General features: G+C 44.0%; 1 protein-coding gene across 13 annotated transcripts in view; it reads left to right on the top strand.

Annotated features, from left to right (window-relative positions):
* Positions 1-20,265, top strand: part of DOCK9 (dedicator of cytokinesis 9) — a 333,393-nt gene that overhangs the window by 228,703 nt on the left and 84,425 nt on the right. For 12 of the 13 annotated variants that reach the window (XM_023740328.1, XM_023740325.1, XM_023740322.1 and 9 more), the window contains 9 exons: positions 23-115; positions 1,313-1,436; positions 1,740-1,861; positions 3,099-3,185; positions 3,547-3,636; positions 5,815-5,930; positions 6,199-6,268; positions 7,162-7,287; positions 8,146-8,217. In XM_023740328.1, the coding sequence (XP_023596096.1) occupies positions 23-115; positions 1,313-1,436; positions 1,740-1,861; positions 3,099-3,185; positions 3,547-3,636; positions 5,815-5,930; positions 6,199-6,268; positions 7,162-7,287; positions 8,146-8,217 (900 nt within the window). The remainder of the gene's footprint in view (positions 1-22; positions 116-1,312; positions 1,437-1,739; positions 1,862-3,098; positions 3,186-3,546; positions 3,637-5,814; positions 5,931-6,198; positions 6,269-7,161; positions 7,288-8,145; positions 8,218-20,265) is intronic. The other variant, XM_023740324.1, reaches the window with a different exon arrangement.

Here is a 20,265-nt window from a genome sequence, read left to right as displayed (position 1 = left end):
CCTCTGCTCACTCTTATTTTAGTGCATTTACGGTAGACCTGGTGGGCCAGTGTTCACGAGAAGCGCCTTTGCCACCGTCTTACACCATCACCAAAACCCGGAATTTTATGACGAGGTAAGTGGTTGTTTTCAAGGGAAGACCCAGTGCAACCAGTTCTCAGGATGACTCCAAGTTACTTGCTTGGTAAAGCAAAAGTGAAGAGAGGCTTCAGTGCGTTATACTGAAAATCACAGTGATAGAACTAAATATTGAAGTTTTTATTTTACATAAGCTTTCTTCTGATTATAAAAGTAACATGTTCATTGTAAAACGAATTTGGAAAATACAGATATTATCGAAAAGAAAAAGTCACACTCCCCAGCACAATCATCATCACTACTATGTTTAATATTCTGATATATTTACTTGGAAATTCATACCTAAGTATAGTTATGTTTATTGGTCCTGAGACTCTTCCTTTCTTTTTTTATTATTTTTTTTATTGTTGTAGTTTAAATGAAGTTTACATTTCAAGTTAGTCTCCCATACAAAAATTTACACATACATTGTTATGTGACTCTAATTGCTCTCCCCATACTGTGACAGCACACTGCTCCCTTCCACCCCTGATACCCCATGCCCATTCAGCCAGCCCCTAAGCCTCTCTGCCTTCCCATCTCAGCTCTGGACAGAAGCTGCCTGTTTAGTCTCATGTATCTCTGAGCTAAGAAGCACACTCTTCATGAGTATCATTTTGTGTCCCATGGTCCAGTCTAATCTTTGACTGAAGAATTGGCCTTGGGAATGGTTTTAGTTATGGGTTGACAGAGAGACCGGGGGCCGTGCTTTCTGGGATCCCTCCAGTCTCAGCCAGACCATTAAGTCTGGTCTTTTTACTAGAATTTGGTATATGTAGATCACTTTGGGTAGAATTGACATTTTCACAATGTTGGAGACTCTTCCTTTCTTACCAGTTGTTTGGCTTACCTAGAATTATAATGCAGTTCATCAGAACTACTATATGAATCCTGCTTTTAAACATTCTGTTCTGGTTTTCAATAATACCTTAGCTGGGTTAGGTTAGCGTATGGTTTCTGTTATCTGTGTTCTAATAGTTCTCAGAGTTGAAATACCCATCCATGAATCAAGGATCCATTTCTTCCTTGGCGTAATTTACAGTCTCAGATGGCTTAGAATGCAAATCTTAGTATCATTCTGGAGAACAAATGCATGCTTGTGCGTTGGGTGACACGTCCTGTCACTGCTCTCACCGAGAATTCTTGTTAATTGTTTTGCACTATTAGAAGGATCGTTATTTTGTCTTCCTTGCAGATTAAAATAGAATTACCCACCCAGCTACATGAGAAGCACCACTTGTTGTTCACGTTCTTCCACGTCAGCTGTGATAACTCAAGTAAAGGAAGCACAAAGAAGAAGGATGTTGTGGAAACACAAGGTTTGGAACATAGTCTTCCTTTGGTTTTTATAATAGCGTTAACATTGGGTTCTTACTTTGATTTGGTTTTTGTACCCTTATGCTAAGGGGTGAAGGGACCATGCCTGGGTTGCATATGTAAATTTTTATAAAAGATCATTTTAGAATTCTAACCCAAAGAGGGCAAACGACATTGTAGATGGTGTTCTGCAGAGACCTTTTTAAGTATCTTACTCTAATTGATATGGACAGTTCTTAAAGATCAGGCAGTTTGGTGACATTGGCTTTTTTCCCTAAGTTTTTTTTGTTCTTTGTTCTCAACAGTTGGATATTCCTGGCTTCCTCTCCTGAAGGATGGAAGGGTGGTGACTAACGAGCAGCATGCTCCTGTGTCAGCGAATCTTCCATCTGGTTACCTTGGCTACCAGGAGCTTGGGATGGGCAGGGTACACGGATTTTAAGATTGCTTTATTCCAGTCTCTTCAGAAAATATTGCAGAACGACTAAAACAACACCACCACCACCACCCCCCACCACACACACACACACAAAAAACCCACAGCATTTTTGCTAGTCCCAACATTTTAGTTTTAGTAATTCCTTTTCAGGAGCCCTGGTGGCGCAGCTCAGACCCACCAGGTGCTCCTTGGAGACCCTACGGGGCAATTCTACTTTGTCCTATAGGGTCACTGTGAGTTGGGATTGATGGCAACAGTTTTGGTTTCAGTTTAATTCCTTTTCACATCAGCTTAGGCCATTGAAAGACAGTGCTGTTGGCAGTTATCACGATTTCAGAATTTCAGCTGGGATGTTTTATAAGCCCTGGACTAGCTGTACCTCAGCAGGGAAATTAAGACTTGGAGATACTGCATGAGGTAGACGCCTGTCTGTGGAGACAGCCATGCCAGGCTAAAATAAAGATGAATTCTTAGGGTCAGGCAAGCTATTTTTAAGAATTTTCTTCTAGCTTATTGTAAGTCCGGTAGGCAAGTCTTTCATTCAAATGGTAGCCAGTTAATGGTACCATTTTGATTTATCAAAGCCTGATTTCACCAATAGATTTGTTGGATTTGTGTTCTTCAAGCCATCGTGAATTTTACAGACTTCAGTTTTGTAACATTAGATAAGATCATTTTCACTTTGTTTTGAAAATCCTTTTAATGTTTCTCTGCATTTAAATAATGCCAAGTTTAGAGCCATATTATGGACAAATAGTTAAAATATTCCAAATAATTCTTAGTCTTAACATGAGAACGTGGAAGTTTCAGAAGTGAGAATCATCATTTATGAGTGAGCCTTTGCCTGTGTCAGACATACTTACTGTCCTGCTTGCTTTATCTGGTACCTTCTGGCATCTTTTCAGAACCTGACCTCAAATTTGGTTAAGTCACGGTGGAATAGGATTCCTTTCCTCTCAAATGGACAGTAACTCATATAGCTGCAACTAAATAGAAAGGATAACTCAGGAAATATAGTAGAAAGAACATCGTGCTTGAGGGGAAGAAAGTGGGCAGAAGTGAATACTGGTTACATTTCTCCTGTGGACCAGGCACAACTACCAAGTCACTGAAGCTTTTGAGCCTCCAGCACACCTCATCAGTACACTCATTACTGGACTAGATCATGTCAGAAGCCAAGATAGCTAATCTGTTGTGATGTTTTTTCCGCCATATTTTTTTTCAGCATTACGGTCCGGAGATTAAATGGGTAGATGGAGGCAAGCCACTGTTGAAGGTTTCAACTCATCTGGTTTCTACGGTGTACACTCAGGTAGAGCGCCCGTCTGTTACAATTAATGGTGACTCCTCTGTGACTGAGCTTGCACGTTATTTTGCAAGACAAAATTCTAATTGATGTACTCTATGGATGTATTTTTATCCTGTAAGTCGTTTTTTTTTTAAGAAAGTACATCCGGAGTATTCATATGTACTGATATAAATAGTACAAGTAACATTTCTCAAGTTTTCCCTTTTGTGGGGGAATTTTCCAGTCTTCTGGTGTTGTCTGTCATTTCTATGTGATCAATTTCATAGTCTTACCAAAAATATGCATGCTGTGAGAAGCAGATACTTTTATTTCATTAGCATCTATGTTAATAAGGTTTTTTTGCTTTTGTTTTTTCTTTTTTTAGGATCAGCATTTACATAATTTTTTCCAGTACTGTCAGAAAACCGAATCCGGGGCCCAGGCCTTAGGGAACGAGCTTGTAAAATACCTTAAGGTATCAGATGGCTTCCCTAGTAACTGCATGTTTATTTTTACTTATTTTATTTTTGGTGAAAATGTACACAGCAGAACCTACACCTGTTCAGCAGTTTTTACATATGCAGTTCAGTGACCAAGGTTACGGATTTTACATTGTGTGACCATTCTCATTATCTCTACCCATACGGTTTCACCTCCGTTAACACAGATTCTCTGCCCCTTAATGTTCTCGTCTCTGCTTTAAAGTTACTGTTGCCAGTTTGAGCTCAAATACATAATTCTTTAAAAAAGCTCAGCACTCAAGGATAACGGCCAAATTGTTGTTTAGTTCAAAAATGACTTCATGGGATAGTTTCGGTTCAAGATTTAAAAATTGTTTCCAGACAATAGATTTAGGGGTTCAGTCAGTCTCAGTGGATCCAGTAAGCCTGGTTTCCAGGAGTGTTGAAGTTCTGTTCCACAGTTTTTCTCCTTTTGATTAGGATTCATCTTTCAGGTCCTTGCTCAAAGCATTCAGTAATGGTAGGTGGACACCATCCATTTCTTCTGGTCTCATGGTGAAGGAGACAGTAGTTCATGGAGGTGATTAGACCTAAAGTCCATTTCCTTCTCTGATTCCTGAGTCTCCTTCTTCCTCTGTTGCTCCAGGCGAATAGAGACCAATTGTTGTATCTTGGGTGGCCGCTGGCAAGCTTTTAAGACCCCAGCCGCTACTCACTGAACTAGGAGGTAGAACAGAGACTGTAAAGAAGTAACCACTTTTTAATGAGTTTGGAGTAGTTTGGGTTTTCTATTGGTCAAGAGTGTTATTCTTGCCCCTTGGAAGCCCTCTCTGAAGATGTGCGTACCTGGATGTAAGGGCATCATTAGCTTCTAGATAGACTTAGAAACAGTACTACTCTTGCCTTCATCCTAGCCCCACGTATATTTTTCTCAGACTAGACCTTTGAAACACACTCTTTCTATACATATAAAATCATTCACTTCACACAGGCCCTTCCTGTTGAGTGTTCACTGGGTATACAGCCTGGTAGCGAACACTTGAGAAGCAGTGACTTCAGTCCCTCCTCCTAGGAATTCTAGTTCATTGTAGGAGGTAATAGAAACTTGGTGAATGCATGCTAGGTGGATAAATAAAACAGACGGTAAACATGACCAATCCCAGGTTTGGGTAGGGGTTAGGGAGGTTCCCGGAGTCACTGAGCAATGAGAGCAAGGTAGAGTTTGGCTAGGGGAGTTTCATCTAGAGTGTGATTCTGGGGTATGTTTTGAGAAAGGAGAGTAGCTGAAAGGACATTTTAGTCATCGGGACAAAACATATGAACTGTGAGAAATGAGAGAAGTTTGTTTGCTTTAAGTAAGGAAAATGGAGTGGGGATTTCATTTACTACTTCACCAGATCGCCTTTCAACTACCTTATAGAGAGCCCTGTGACTTTAAGAAGAGGCTTTATATTCGTTTTCTGTTGCTGCTGTAACAAATTACTACAAATTTGGTGGCTTAAGACAATGCAATGTTATTATTGTACAGTTCTATAAGTCAGAAGTTGGACCACCCAAAGGCAAAGACGAGAAGGCAGGAAGGGACAGGAAAACTTTAGGGCAGAACCCATGCTTGCTTGTCTTTTCCAGCTTCTAGAGGTTGCTGCATTTCTTGGTTCACAGCCCCTCCCTCCATGTTCAGAGGCAGCAGCGTGGCATCTGTTTGATGGTTCTTCTTAAGTCACATCTCCCTCTGACTTCTCCTCTGCCTCCTTCTCGGTTCGAGTCCACCCAAAGCCATGTTGGGAGAAAGGCCTGGCAATCCACTTCCAAAAGATCAGTCATTGAAAACCATATGGAGTACAGTTCTACTCTGACACACATGGGGTCACCATGAGTCAGAGTCGACTCCACGGCAGCTGGGGTGGTGGTGGTATGATTACATTGGGCCCACCCAGCTATTCCAGGGTAATCTCCCTATTTCAAGGTCAGCTAATCAACAACCTTAGTTTTCCTATGTTGTGTATGTTGTATCCACAGATTCATGAGATTAAGATATGGGTGTCTTTGGAGGCCCATTATGCTGCCTCCCATCGCCTTTCATTCATTGTACATGGAATTTTTCCATCCTTATTTGAAACTGAGTGGAAATTACTTTGGATGGGTGCACTTTTTTTAAAGATAACTGGAACTTTGCCATTCCGTGTCTGCAGAGTCTTCATGCGATGGAAGGTCACGTGATGATTGCCTTCTTGCCCACCATCTTAAACCAGCTGTTCCGAGTCCTCACTAGAGCCACCCAGGAGGAAGTCGCCGTCAATGTGACGCGGTGAGAAAGGCGGATAGACGGATGCGCTTCTTCTCTTTCAGTCTGTCCGTATCTGGAGCACAGTCATACGTACCTGAGATGCTACTGTGTGTTGGGCGTTATATTTAAGAAATTTCTGTTGATCCCAGATATAGGGACCACATCTAATTCTATGTTTCCTGTGGTGCCGATAGCATCATCATTGTTCCTACTACTACTGTGATGATAATGAAATGTTTTCCATTTTCACATTATTATTCATTGCTTTATTCATTCCTGTGGTGTGTAGGGTCATTATTCATGTGGTTGCCCAGTGCCATGAGGAAGGATTGGAGAGCCACTTGAGGTCATATGTTAAGGTATGTAAAATAAACTGTCCCGGTCATTTACATCTGTGGCTCTCCAATTTTCCTTCTAAGGACTTTTTTTTCTTTTTTTCGAGTCTAGTTATTCGGGGATGTACTTGAAACTCAATGCCTGTGTTTTCTCTTCTCTGCCTTACAGCCAGTGAGTGTACCTGGACAAGCAGAAGTCCCAAGAAGGGGCAATGATTCATTTATTTACTGAACTTCATTCTTTCAACTACCTTTCTTTTAATGGATTTTGCAAATAATGTGACCCTAATCCCCTTGAAGTTGAAAGAGGAATTTTATGTTACTCTTGACTAGACCATGGGTATACCTAGCTGCCTTTTTCCAGTCTAAAATTCCTAGTAGAACTGCTTGTCCCAAGATAGAAAGGTTAGTTCTGGCCACAACCAAATTAGATGACTGTGTGAGGAACAGGAAGTGATGTCATTAGGGTAAATATCATTAAGTTCTTTTTTATATAAAACATTCAGTAAACATAGCAGCACTTACTGTTCTAAAAAGTTCTAATAAGATTTAGATACCTTTGTGAATTATAACTATATGTCAGTTTAAAAAATTGGGGGTTCTTCAGGGTGTCCGTTACTGAGTGTCATATGATCCATTCCTTGGAATCCTTGGTAGAGATGGAGTTATTGAGCTGAATGACCACTGATCTGACTGAGTCGGGGGATTCACATTTTGATGAGTTACCTGAAGACATCATGGGCCTCCTTCTTTCTATCACATGACAATCACCCTTCCTGCCTTCCGTTTCCATATCTTCCTCTCCCACCCATGAAAATTGTACCTCTGTCCCTGATCTCCAATCGTTGGAGCCTCTCGAACTTTCAGCTCAACTTTGAGAAGTAGTGCATTAAAGTATCTTTCCCTTTTCTTCAAAGTATGCTTATAAGGCTGAGCCATATGTTGCCTCTAAATATAAGACAGTGCACGAAGAACTGACCAAATCCATGACCACAATTCTCAAGCCTTCTGCCGATTTCCTCACCAGCAACAAACTGCTTAAGGTATGTGGGGTGGGCCAGTGTGGCTCTGCAGTGTTGGGATTGATTAGAGAAAATTCCGACCCCACAGGCTGACCAAGTCACCACTTTTATGTGCTCTGAGAGACAGTCACCACCCTCTACAAAGGGGCGGCAGAGTCAGCTCTCCAATCCCAGGTTTGCTACATGGGTCTTGAGATGTTGTTAGGTGCCATCAAGTCAGTTCCGACCCACAGCGACCCTGTGTACAACAGAATGAAACACCGCCTGGTCCTGCACCATCCTCACAATCGTTACTATGCTTGAGTCCATTGTTGCAGCCACTGTGTCAGTCCATCTTGTTGAGGGTCCTCTTTTTCACTGACCGTCTACTTTACCAAACATGATGTCCTTCTCCAGGGACTGGTACCTCCTGGTAACATGTCCAAAGTATGTGGGTCTTGAGATAGGAGCTGCAAAATATTACTGTGGTCAGAATTTCACTTGTTCTTGGATATGAATAAGTCATTATATTTAAATTAAACTTACTGGAGGTAACTGATACAGAGATTGTAAGGACAGGTGTTGCCAGGCGACAGGCTTGGCCGAGAGGAAAGACTGCCCGTGGAGCTGTGAGTAGCAGAGCCTCTCGTTGGACTGAGCCGTGCCGAGTACATGCACCCAGTTTCCTAGTGGGACGGAGGTGTTTGTTGTTCAACAAGTGGAAGCAGAACGCCCGCGTGGCACCTCTTTGGTCTGAGGATAATTTGCTGAGAGGTTCCACTGTGTTTTATGGCCTCACCTGTTTCATGTCGGTAACATTGTCAGCTGAGAGAGTACACTTCTCACTTTCTTATTCGTTGTTTTCCTTACTGAAGCCCTTTTTTTTTCTTCTTCTTTCAGTATTCGTGGTTCTTCTTTGATGTTTTGATAAAATCCATGGCTCAGCATTTGATAGAGAACTCCAAAGTTAAGGTATGTTCCTTCACATCAAGGTTTGCGTGGCAGTTCTTAGGGACAGGCTCCTTCGCCGTATCGGGCAGCTAACATTTATGAGTGCTTTCTCTGTGCCAGTCGCGGCACTGTTCTAAGTGTTGTGTTGCCATCGAGCTGATTCCACCCCACGGAGACCCCACGTGTGCTCCGTAAGATTTTCAAGGCTGTGACTTTGCAGAAGCAGATAGCCAGGCCTGTCTTCTGAGGTGCCTCTGGATGGGTTCGGCTAGTTGTTGAGCACTTAACCATTTGCACCACCCAGGGACTCCTCTAAATGATGTACAAGTCATGTATCAGTTACATTTCCTAACAACCCTCTGAGGGAAGGACTGTTCTTATCCCCATTTTATACACGAGCAAACGGAGGTCTGAGTGCTTGAGTGACTCACCCAAGGTCACGCTGCTAGTAAGTGCAGGAGCCAGGTTTCGAAACCTAGTCTGCTTTCCAAGCCCACGCTCCTCAACTACTGTGTTACTGAAAGAAGAGAAATGTCTTTTTCTTTGACTTGTTTTTGTGTGTTATCGAGTTGATTCTGACTCATAGCAACCCCATATGACAGAGTGGAACGGCCTCATAGGGTTTCCTAGGCTGTAATCTTCACAGGAGCAGATCTCCAGGTCCTTCTGCCACGGAGCAGCTGCTAGGTTCAAACCACTGACCTGTTGGTTAGCCGCCAAGTGCTTAGCCATTGCACCACAAGGACCCCTTTTACTATCTTAGTAAATTTCAAGTTTATTAAAATGGGAACAGTAGTTTAAGCATTAATTTAAAATGCAATTCTGTTGCTGTCGAGTCGATTCTGACTCATAGTGACCCTAAAGGACAGAGTAGAACTGCCCCATAGAGTTCCCAAGGAGCGGCTGGTGGATTCAAACTGCTGACCTTTTGGTTAGCAGCCAGATGCTTAACCGCTGTACCACCAGGGCTCCAAAATGCACCTACCTGATGTTTATTAAGTATCCTGACCAGTGTAGACATTTCTACAGTGGGACTTGGAGGAGAGTATCTGACCCAACTCTCTTGTCCTCTCTGACCGGTTCATGGGCTCTGAGATTGCTCAGTCTCTGACACACCCAGACACCATTTCAAGAGCCGCTGAAGGAGAGAGAGGAAGTCTCTTCTGGTACCCCCTGGTTCCTGCTAGTCTCTGCCATGAGATGGCTGGTCTCATCTGGACTGGTTCCATTGAGGTATGACCGGCCTCGTCTGGCTGGCTGAGGCCAGAACATTGATAAACTTCTGTGAAATTCAAATGCAGTAAACACAGGCATAACTTTCTCATCGTGATGATTTCAGAGTTCCTTCTGAGATGTTCAGTGCCCTGGAACTGTCATTATGAATATGAATTATTGCCGTATTGTAGTTGTGTGGAAACAGGGTTGTGAGGAGTGTGGGCTGAGAGTGGAGGAGCCTGTACAGCTGCCGTTGGGCCTGGTGCTGGACACCGTCAATGCTTGTGCTGTCGGATTCTTCCGGGTGAGGGCGAGGAGCGATAGGGAGGGGAGTCGCCAGAGCTAAGATTCCTGGGCAGGGGAGCTGGACTCTCTGGGGAAGCCTTGTGGAAGGCTGCAGGATTTTTTCCAGGTGGAAGGTTGGTGATGCTGAAGTAAAAGCCATACTTTGTCTACTAGAGCAGGCGCTGGGGCCTGGCCAGGTGATTGCCTTTTTTTTTTGACTTTTAAATCCAGGTTAACATTTCTGATTTTAGTGCCCAGGTAGATGCCAGATGCAAGTGGGCCCTGCCTTCCCAGAGTAATGCACCATCTACATAATGTCGGAACGGCCTGCCAAGGAAAAATCTAGCAGACTGTTCACTTGGCAGTATGCAGCTACAGACATACACAAACACACAGAGACACACACATACGCAGACACACACAGAGACACACACGTACACAGACACACACATACACAGACACACACAGAGACACACACATACATAGACACACACAGACACACACATGTACACAGAGACACACACATACACAGACACAGACACACATGTACACAGACACACAGAGACACACGCATGTACACAGACACACAGAGACACACATACACAGACATACACAGACACACACAGACACACACACGTACACAGACACACACGTACACAGACACACACATACACAGACACACACAGAGACACACACATACACAGACACACACACAGACACACATGTACACAGACACACACAGACACACACGTACACAGAGACACACACATGTACACAGACATACACAGACACACAGAGACACACACATACACAGACACACACACAGAGACACACATACACAGACACACACACAGACACACACATGTACACAGACACACACAGACACAGACACACACAGACACACACGTACACAGACACAGAGACACACACACATACACAGACACACACATGTACACAGACAGAGACACACACATATACACAGAGACACACAAACAGACACACACACACGCGTCATTGGGGTTTATTACGTTTCAGTTAAAAATGTTGTCAGATACAGGATAGGCTCAAGGCCCCCCTGGATTTTGTATTATTTTGGTCTGTCACCTAGACGAACATGATTTCAGAGAGAATAGTGACTTTATTGTATTTAAAAATCTAACTGACTCATTCAGAAAGTATCCATTGCCCCTTCTATGTGCCAGGGTGGACACCTGGTGCTCCAGGAGCCGAGGTTGGGGGATGGATGAAGGAAGACTGCCTGGAAGAGGTGTGGGTTGAGATGGGTTTGAAGATGAAGTAGGTGGCTAGATGGGGAAGGTGAGTGAGTGCACTGGAGAGAAGACCAGTGGGACCCAGCACCACAGATTCAGGGGACCGTTATGGCGCGTTCCCTCCTGTGACCCAGCGAGGACCACGAGGGAGATTGTCTGGAGAGGTCATTAACACCTCTGAAAACACTCAGAAGAGATATATTCAAACTCAACTATCAATGACAAAATCAAGCATCCAAGTACTGTGTTAGAAGATTAATAAAGGAATTTAATTGCATGTATTCTCTTCTCAAGATGCTAAATTAAGCCATAGAGCTTTAGGGATGGTAGGGATCACCTGGAAGGCGTCTTCTGGCCCTGCTCCTCCCTTATTTCGCAAGTGTGGAGATGAGGTATAGACCCATGAGGTGACCTGCCCAGGGTCACACAACTTAGCAGATCTGAGAACAAGTGCCAAGAACAAGTGCCAGCATCAGAACCAGCCTCTCCCAGGTGTCCTGCCGTCTCTAGCCTTGAAACTTAGTTCTCCAGTGCCTCTGGGGAAGTAGTTGATTTGTCTTTGGAACTTCACACAAACTGCTAAAATGCTACCATGCATAACCTCTTCCATAAGTTAATTATATCTTGGTGCTAAAACAGTATTCCAAGAGTTTTTAGAGGTAGTTTACTTTTAAATTGTTACCCAGCTGTGCTTAAAAACAAACGCTGGCATCCAGAGGGAAAAACTTGACCATGACATAGAGATTTTCAACACCTACAGCTTTGGAGAGTTTAACATGGTAACTTTTAGAGTGCCCCTGTCTCCAGGGTGAGTGAAGAATTCTGAGATGGTTCGTGGATCTTGTCACTGCAGATACCCTGCCGCTCTTCCGCTGTCACGCATTCCTGGTCTGTGAACATTTCTAAGGTCTCCTGAAGCCTTCGTTCAGTTTGCCTCGTTTCTGAAGAGTAATGAATTTGATGTGTTTAAATGAATTGTCTTCATGTTTGTCTTATACTTACATTTTGAGAACCTCACGTCCTAGTCCCTTACGGTAGTGTTTCGGATTTAGGAAACAAGTTCGTATTCACCATTCCTCTATCATTCATGATGTCTAAAACTTCAATCAAGTCCCCTCAGAGTTTGTTTTTGAGACTGAAGATAATTAATTTACTCCAATTTCTTTAAAACCCTGGCCTTGATTTTTTTTCCTCATTGATGAGTCTGTCTTAAGTGTGATTGAGAAGATGCACACTAGTCTGTAGGGGCAGCTGAGCCAGAATCTCATAAAAAAGCCAGATAATACTTTCCACTTTGCTTATAGTGCCCCTCCCAAGGATACCTAGCATCAACGAGCGTTTTGATGCATAGTGGTAGACTGAGTTGAAGTCTTCACCATATGGTCCTGTGGTTAGTGGGGTGTCTCCAGCAGATGCATGTTTAATGGAGAGATGCATGTGCACACCGTTACGTTGCTGTTAATGCTGCGTGCTGAAGGTGGAGGCAACCATCCATGACCACCAACCAGACCCTCCAGGAAAACCACGCTTAGTTACATTTGCTGAGGGAAGGGCGTGAATCAGAGCATCTCTCTGGACTAGCATCTAAAACAAGTAGTTTCCTTATTACCACAGGTGGACCTGTGAAGCTGGGATTGATTATGTCTGATTGTGCCAGACTCTAGTGTTTCACAGGTGATCTGAACTCACGATTTACAGTAAATTGTTTTTGAGAATACGAAATAGACCTCATCTAGGGAGTCCCTTCTCCCCTACTCTCTGTCCCTGTGGTCAGCATTCTTTAGGTCTTTCTTTTCTATCATTATATTTAGCAGCTATAATTTCTGCATACCGGCTTTGCATTTCCTTTCCTCCCACACTGGATCAAGTAAATTGCTAGCATTCCACAGGTGTCCTTCCGGCAAGGAGGTTGGAAGACCTGGCGTGGGATAGGATGAGTATAACCCTTGAGCAAGTGTGGCTTGTTCAGCGTTCAGCCATTTTCTAGCTTAATTGAGCAAAGAAAGAGCTTTCATTTTGAAAAGTAGAAGGGTGGTATAGTGCATATTCTGAACGGACTGTTTGGCCTTCCCTAAACTGAGTTTAAAAGCACGGTAAATATGTGAAAAGTGGGAAAGCAGATGCCCATCCTTGCATTCATGACTGAGTGCCTTGAGCAGCTGTTTGCTATCTGCAGAGCCCTGAGCAGGAATGCAGGCGGAGCCTGAATCCTCAGCCTTGCACTTGATGTCATTGCTGGAGAAAGAAGACATTCAGCCATGAAACAGAAGAGTGTGAGGAGGTGTATGTCAAAGCTTCAAGAATGACAAGAGGTTAATGTGGGGATAGAGCTGGAGCCTTGAAGGGGCCTGAAGGAAGCCTCAGTGTAGGGAGAGGAGAGGTGTCTCAGGCAGAGGAAATAGCTCTTGCGGAGGTGAGGGCCTCTGGCTTGTTCTGTGGTGGAGCTCAGGCTGGCTAGGTTGAGGGAAAGGACTGAATAATAAGACTAGCTCATGGGGACCCTGAGAGCCAAGCAGCAGACTGGACTTGGTGGAGGCCATAAAGAGGCAGAGTCAGTTCCCTACAGGACTGATGAGACAGGAGGGTGAGCAGAGTGACTTAGACACTTGGATGTCGACGAGTCTACCCACACTCTGGAGATATCCTGGGCACATTGCATGAATAGCCCATGGAACAGACTAGTGGGACTGTCTCTTTTTTTCTTTTCTCTCTTTTTTTTTTTTTAGCACTCAAGACTCCTTTATTCATTTTGCTTAATTCCACAACAACTATCCAAAATGCTCAAAAAAAATTTATTTTTTTGTTATTATACTTTAGATGAACGTTTAAAGAACAAACTAGCTTCTCATTAGACAATTAGTACACATATTGTTTTGTGACATTGGTTACCAACCCCATGACATGTCAGCACTCTCCCTTCTCGACCTTGGGTTCCCTGTTACCAGCTTTCCTGTCCCCTCCTACCTTCTAGTTCTTGCCCCTGGGCTAGTGTGCCCCTTAGTCTCATGTTGTTTTATGGACCTGTCTGATCTGTGGCTGAAGGGTGACAAAAGGTTAAAAATTTTAACACTCGGGAGAAGTTTATCCAATTATCAGGGGCCAAGTGTGGAATCCATTAAAATCTAATCGTTCCCCTCATACTCAAAGTTTTCAAGAGATGTATTAAGATTATTTTCCCATATCTTCTATGTTTACATAGAAGTAGTACAGAGTTAACTATGGACTAGGTGGAGTCTTCTTCCTTGTGGATCCTGTAATAGTTTGTCCTCTCAGAATGCCTGCCATTAAATGAAGGATATATATTTTTTATCACTGGCTTTCTTGTCTGTCTGGGACTGTCTTTTTCCATACTTTTTTTTTTTTTAACTATCTAGTGACAGTAATATGAGATGACATTTTAGAAAGAAGCTGAGAAAGAGCTAGCATTGTGAGGGTTGAGGTGGGGTTGTGGATGAGAGTGGAGAGCATTATGAGTGAAAAAGAGAATATTAAGAAAAGAGCCAGTAATTCAACCCAGCAGGTCCACTTCTAGGTATGTGCTAAAGAGAAATGAAAATGTGTGTCCACGCAAAGACCTGTATGCAGATGTTCGTAGCAACTTTCTTCATAATAGCCAAAAATTGAAAAAAACCTAAAGGTCCATCAGGTTGAATAAATAAACAAATTATGGTCTATCCATACAATGAAATAACTACTCAGTAGTAAAAACGAACAAGGTGTTCATTCATGCAATAACATGGATGAATCTCAAAGTGTTATGTTAAGTAAAAGAACCACCAAAACTACACCCATTGCTGTCATAACAACACTACAGGACAGAGTAGAACTGCCTCATAGAGTTTCCAAGGCTGTAATCTTTACAGAAGCAGACTGCCACATCTTTCTACTGTGGAGCAGCTGGTGGGTTCAAACCACCAACAAAGTAAAGTATAATGACAAGTGCAAAGACCTGGAGTTAGAAAACCAAAAGAGAAGAACACAGTAGGCATTTCTCAAGCTGAAAGAACTGCAGAAAAAAATTCAAGCCTCAAGTTGACGTTTTGAAGGATTCTATGGGCAAAATATTGAACAATGCTGGAAACATCAAAAGAAAATGGAAGGAATATACAAGTCACTATACCAAAAAGAATTGCTTGATGTTCAACCATTTCAGGAGGTAGCATATGATCAAGAACCAATGGTATTGAAGGAAGAAGTCTAAGCTGCACTGAAGACATTGGCAGAAAACAAGGCTCCAGGAATTGACAGAATACCAGTTGAGATGTTTCAGCAAACAGATGCGGCGCTGGAAGCGCTCATGTGTCTATGCCAGGAAATGTGGAAGACAGCTACCTGGCCAAACAACTGGAAGAGATCCATATTTGTGCCCATTCCAAAGAGAGGTGATCCAACAGGATGCAGAAATTATCGAACAATATTATTAATATCACACACAAGTAAAATTTTGCTGAAGATAATTCAAAAGCAATTGCAGCAGCACATCAACAGGTAACTGCCAGAAATTCCAGCTGGATTCAGAAGAGGACTTGGAACCAGGGATATCATTGCTGATATCGGATGGATCCTGGCTGAAAGCAGAGAATACCAGAAATACATTTACTTGTGTTTTATTGACTATGCAAAGGCATTTGATTGTGTGATTCGTAACAAATTACGGATGACATTTTGAAGAATGGGAATTCCAGAGCACTTAATTATGCTCATGAGGAACCTGTACATAGACAAAGAGGCAGTCATTTAGACAGAACAAGGGGGTACTGCATGGTTTAAAATCAAGAAAGATGTACATCAGGGCTGTATCTTCTCACCATACTTATTCAATCTGTATGCTGAGCAAATAATCCGAGAAGCTAGCATCAGGAGAAGAACTCCTCATTGTGATTGGAGGAAGACTCATTAACAACCTTTGTTCTGTAGATGACACAACCTTTGATATGCAGATGACACAACCTTGCTTGCTGAAAGTGCTGAGGACTTGAAGTACTTACTGATGAAGGTCAAGGACCACAGCTATGTATGGATTACACTTCAACATAAAGAAAACAATAATCTTCACAACTGGACCAATAAGCAACATCATGATAAACAGAGAAAAGATTGAAGGTGTCAAGGATTTCATTTTACTTGGATCCACAATCAATGTCCATGGAAGCAGCAGGTGTTTTCAGTCACCACATATACGTGTGAAAGCTGAACGATGAATAAGAAAGACCAAAGAAGAATTGATGCCTTTGAATTATGGTGTTGGTGAAGAATATTGAATATACTGTGGACTGCCAGAAGAGTGAACAAATCTGTCTTGGAAGAAGTACAGCCAGAGTGCTCCTTAAAAGCAAGGATGGAGAGACTTCGTCTCTCATACTTTGGACGTATTATCAGGAGGGACCAGTCCCTGAAGAAGGACATTGTACTTGGTAAAACAAAGGGTCAGCAAAAAAGTGGAAGATCCTCACCGAGATGGGTTGGCCCAGTGGCTGTAGCAGTGGGCTCAAGCATAACAACAATTGTGAGGCTGGCACAGGACTGGGCAGGGTTTCATTCTGTTGTACATAGTGTCAGTATGAATCAGAATCAACTCGACGGCACCGAACAACATAATATCAGATTTGAGTAGGGGGAAAAGGCCACCTAGATATTAAATCTGAGAGCGTAGAATAATAGAGCTTTTGACAGAGGTAATATAGTAGAGGAATTGGCTTACTGGGGAAGATGGGAGGTGATGTTACACTTGGGATAGGTTACGCTTTAGGGGCGTATTAGGCTGTAGATTCAGTTGCTGAGCCAGAAATCTAAAATAACAGTGACTTAAACAAGGGAAAAAAAGTTTATTTCTTCTCAAATGAAGGTTCTGTTCTACAAAGGAGAAACACTGGTTGCGCAGTGGTTAAAGCACTTGGCTGCTAACCAAAAGGTTGGCAATTCAAACTCACCAACTGCTCCTCCGGAGAAAGATGTGGCAGGCTGCTTCTGTAAAGATTGCAGTCTTGGAAACCCTATGGGGCAGTTCAACTCTGTATTATAGGGTTGCCATGAGTTGGAATCGACTGGACGGCAGTGGGTTGGGTTTGGTTCTACAGAGTTATCAGGAGTCCACACTCCTTGCATCTCACTGTGCTGTTCACCTGGAATGTTGCCCCTATCCCCTTGATCAAACTGGGTTACCATCACATCCACATTATAGCCAGTAGGAAGGGAAGGAAAGAAAGGGAAGACACACTTTTTCCCTTTAAGGATGTAACCCAGAAGTTGCACAAATCACTGCCACTGCTATCCCATTGGCTGGACTTACTCACATGAGCACACCTAGCTGCAAAGAGAGCTGGGAAGTGTAGTCTTTATTCTGAGTATCCATGTGCCTGGTTAAAAAGTTGAGGTTCCATTACCACGAGCGAGAAGGGAGAACAGATACTGGCAGACAACTAGCACGTGAAGCCATAAGGGGCAGTGGCAGAGCCAAACAGAAATATCTGGTTGGCAGGTGGGGATTCAGACTTGAGCATGGAAGACAAAAGCAGACAACCAGCACAGACAAAACTAGAGAAATAGATTTGTGAAACCATAGCCTGAGCTTTTCTCTGGGGAAAAGGCTTGTGTTAGTCTAGGTTGCCAGATGGGACTAGCCAGGGAGAGCTTTATCAGGCGGATGACTAGGGAAATTGGGCAGCCCAGGAGAGGCTGGGAGAGCCAGCAGACCACAGTGCAGGTCTGACCCCAGGTGAAGGACAGGGGAGGGAAGGAGGCATCTTAGACTGCAGCGTAGTTCTAAGGGAGTTCAGCAAGGCCATTAGAAGGTTCTTGCGCCAACATCAATTGTCAGGGGAGTCCCCGCCTCCCAGGACCAGACCTGCCTTAGCATTCTTTCATCCCACCACTGGCTGGGAGCAGCCTGTGCGAGATGGAACTGTGGGGTAAATGCAGCAGTGGATTTCAGAGCCCAGAGCTGGGCCACGGGCCCGTACCCCTCCCTACAGTAGGAGACCGAGACAGCGTTCTCATGGCCCTAGCAGGTAGAGAGAGAAATAAACGTGAACATATATAGAGAAGACTGATTCTTTTGTGAACGAAAACAGTAAGAGGGTGGGAGGAGGAAGAAAACTTATAAAAGAAATGGAAGAGAAGGAGTAACCCAGGGACCTCAATAAGGGAGAGTAGCCTCAAACTTCTAGAAAATATCATTTGATAAATTTCTTTTTTGCCCCATTACTTTTTTGTTGTTTGCTAAGCCAGAAAAATGAAGTTGTATTGACTAATAGTCTTATTTATATCTCTGAAAGCGGAAGAATAATCCATGGGACAGCGGTCTCTGGACCCGCGTGAGTCTGGGAGAGTGCAGTAAGGAACAGAGAGCTGAAAAGTCCCAGAGAGCTCAGGGGTCCTTATGCGTGCAGCAGGGGATTGAGCGGCGGGGGTTGCTGCAGCCTGACAGCTCTAGGACGGGTGTGGCACGTCCAGGGTCTCTGCAGCCCCCACTGGCCAGCAGCAGGTTCACGGGGTCGTCACAGCAAGGCTGAGTGTCTGTGGTTAGACGGATCCCACTCAGTCCCGGCGTCAGGTGGCAGGAATTGAGCAGCAGCAGAATGGCACGTAGGTGTCTGCTCCCGGCAGGGCGGGGGACAGCGGTCACAGCAGGTCGGGTGGAGGAGGCTGACCTTGCGTGGACAGGCCCTGGGCAGGCAGACCCCACACCGGCAGCATTGTCAGAGGAGCAGATGGTGGTGGCTGGGCCAGTGGCGGCACTGCAGCCGCGCTGGCCAGACACCCCGCAGCAGGACACGGGGCAGGAGTGGGGCTTTTGTTTGGCTGAGAAGTCTCATGGAGCCTGTGTCCCGTCCTCTGAGCCAGCTCTTACCTGCTCTTGCCCTGTGATCAGCCCATTACCCAGGAGTAGTTCTTCCATCTCGGTTTACAGCAATCCCCGTCAAATCGCTTCATTATCTAGGTGTTCTTGCCTGAGATGTGTGCTTCACCTCACAAAAAGGCTTGAGTTTGTTTTGCTGCCCTCCAAGGCGCGGCGTAGTCAGCTCAGTCACTGGAGAGCACTGTTCCTCTGCATGTTTCCTTTCTTTTTAATAAAATCTTTTTATTACAGAAATTTTCAAGTAAACACAAAAGTGGAGGGAATAGTTTAATGAACCTCGCGTACCTATCATCACCTTCAACAGTTATCAACGTGCTGCCGTTCTCATTTCAGATATCCACCCCCACCCCCTGCCACTTTTTCTCCTAGGGTGCTTTAAAGCAACTCCCAAACATTTTATCTTTTCACTAGAATGTATCTAACGGCTAAAAACATAGCCACGATAGCGTTATCACACCCAGTGAAATTAGCAGTGTTTCTTTATTATCCTCTGAAGTCCACTCTGTATCCAGTTGTCCCCAGTTGTCTCAAAACTGTCATTTTACAGTTGGTTGGTTTGAGCCGGATGGAAACAGGTCCACACATAGCATTTGGTTGATGTGTCTCTCAAGTCTCTTTTAATCTTGAACTGTTCCCTCTCTGTGTTATATTTCTTTAAAGCTGTGTATTTGTGGAAGAAAGTGGGTTGTTCATCCTGCAGCGTTTCACGTTCTAGATTTGGCTGATGGTAACCTTGCGGTTACGATCCTAACTCCTATATCCTGTGAATCTGTAGTTACATCCTGAGGGTGGATTAGGTTCCAGTTTGATTTCCTTTTTGGCAAGGATACCTCATAGGTGGCACCACTGCATCCCATGAGAAGGCATACGAGGTCTGGCTGTCCCACTTTTAGTGATGCTGATATTGATGAAGGTTGCTGATTTGGTCAGCAGCCGCTGGAGGAGCTCGTTAGCGCTAGGACGCGGTGTGGCGCATCCCTGGTCTCTGCAGACCCCACCAGTCAGCAGGCTCACAGGGTCTTCACAGGCGTCTGCCTGATTCTTTCATTACCGAGTTCCCCATCCGGTTTTCACCTGGTGGTTTCAGCGTTCGTTGACTCAGTCCTGCTCTGAAGGTCAAGGGCATTTCTCAGGAAACCTGTTTCTCAGGAATGGCCAGGCGTCATGCCTGGTGGTTAGAGCTGGATTTAGCTGGGGTCCTAGAAGCTGAGCATTTATTGAGGCTGAACCCTCAGGAGGTAGAGTTACTGTTTGTACAATAAGAACAAAATCCCTTTGGCATTTCACAATTGTACTGTTGTGTGCATTTGTTTTTACTGTAGTAAAATATACATGACATCAAATTTACCCCTTTAACCATTCCCAAGTGTGCCATCCGGCGGCGTTGGTCACACTCAGTGCTGTGCCATCCGGCGGCGTTGGTCACACTCAGTGCTGTGC

The sequence above is a fragment of the Trichechus manatus genome, unplaced genomic scaffold (genome assembly GCF_000243295.1).
Source record: "Trichechus manatus latirostris isolate Lorelei unplaced genomic scaffold, TriManLat1.0 scaffold00153, whole genome shotgun sequence".
Taxonomy (NCBI): domain Eukaryota; kingdom Metazoa; phylum Chordata; class Mammalia; order Sirenia; family Trichechidae; genus Trichechus; species Trichechus manatus.
The sequence above is the reverse complement of the archived record's forward strand: the minus strand, read 5'-3'. Positions and strand labels throughout refer to the sequence as shown.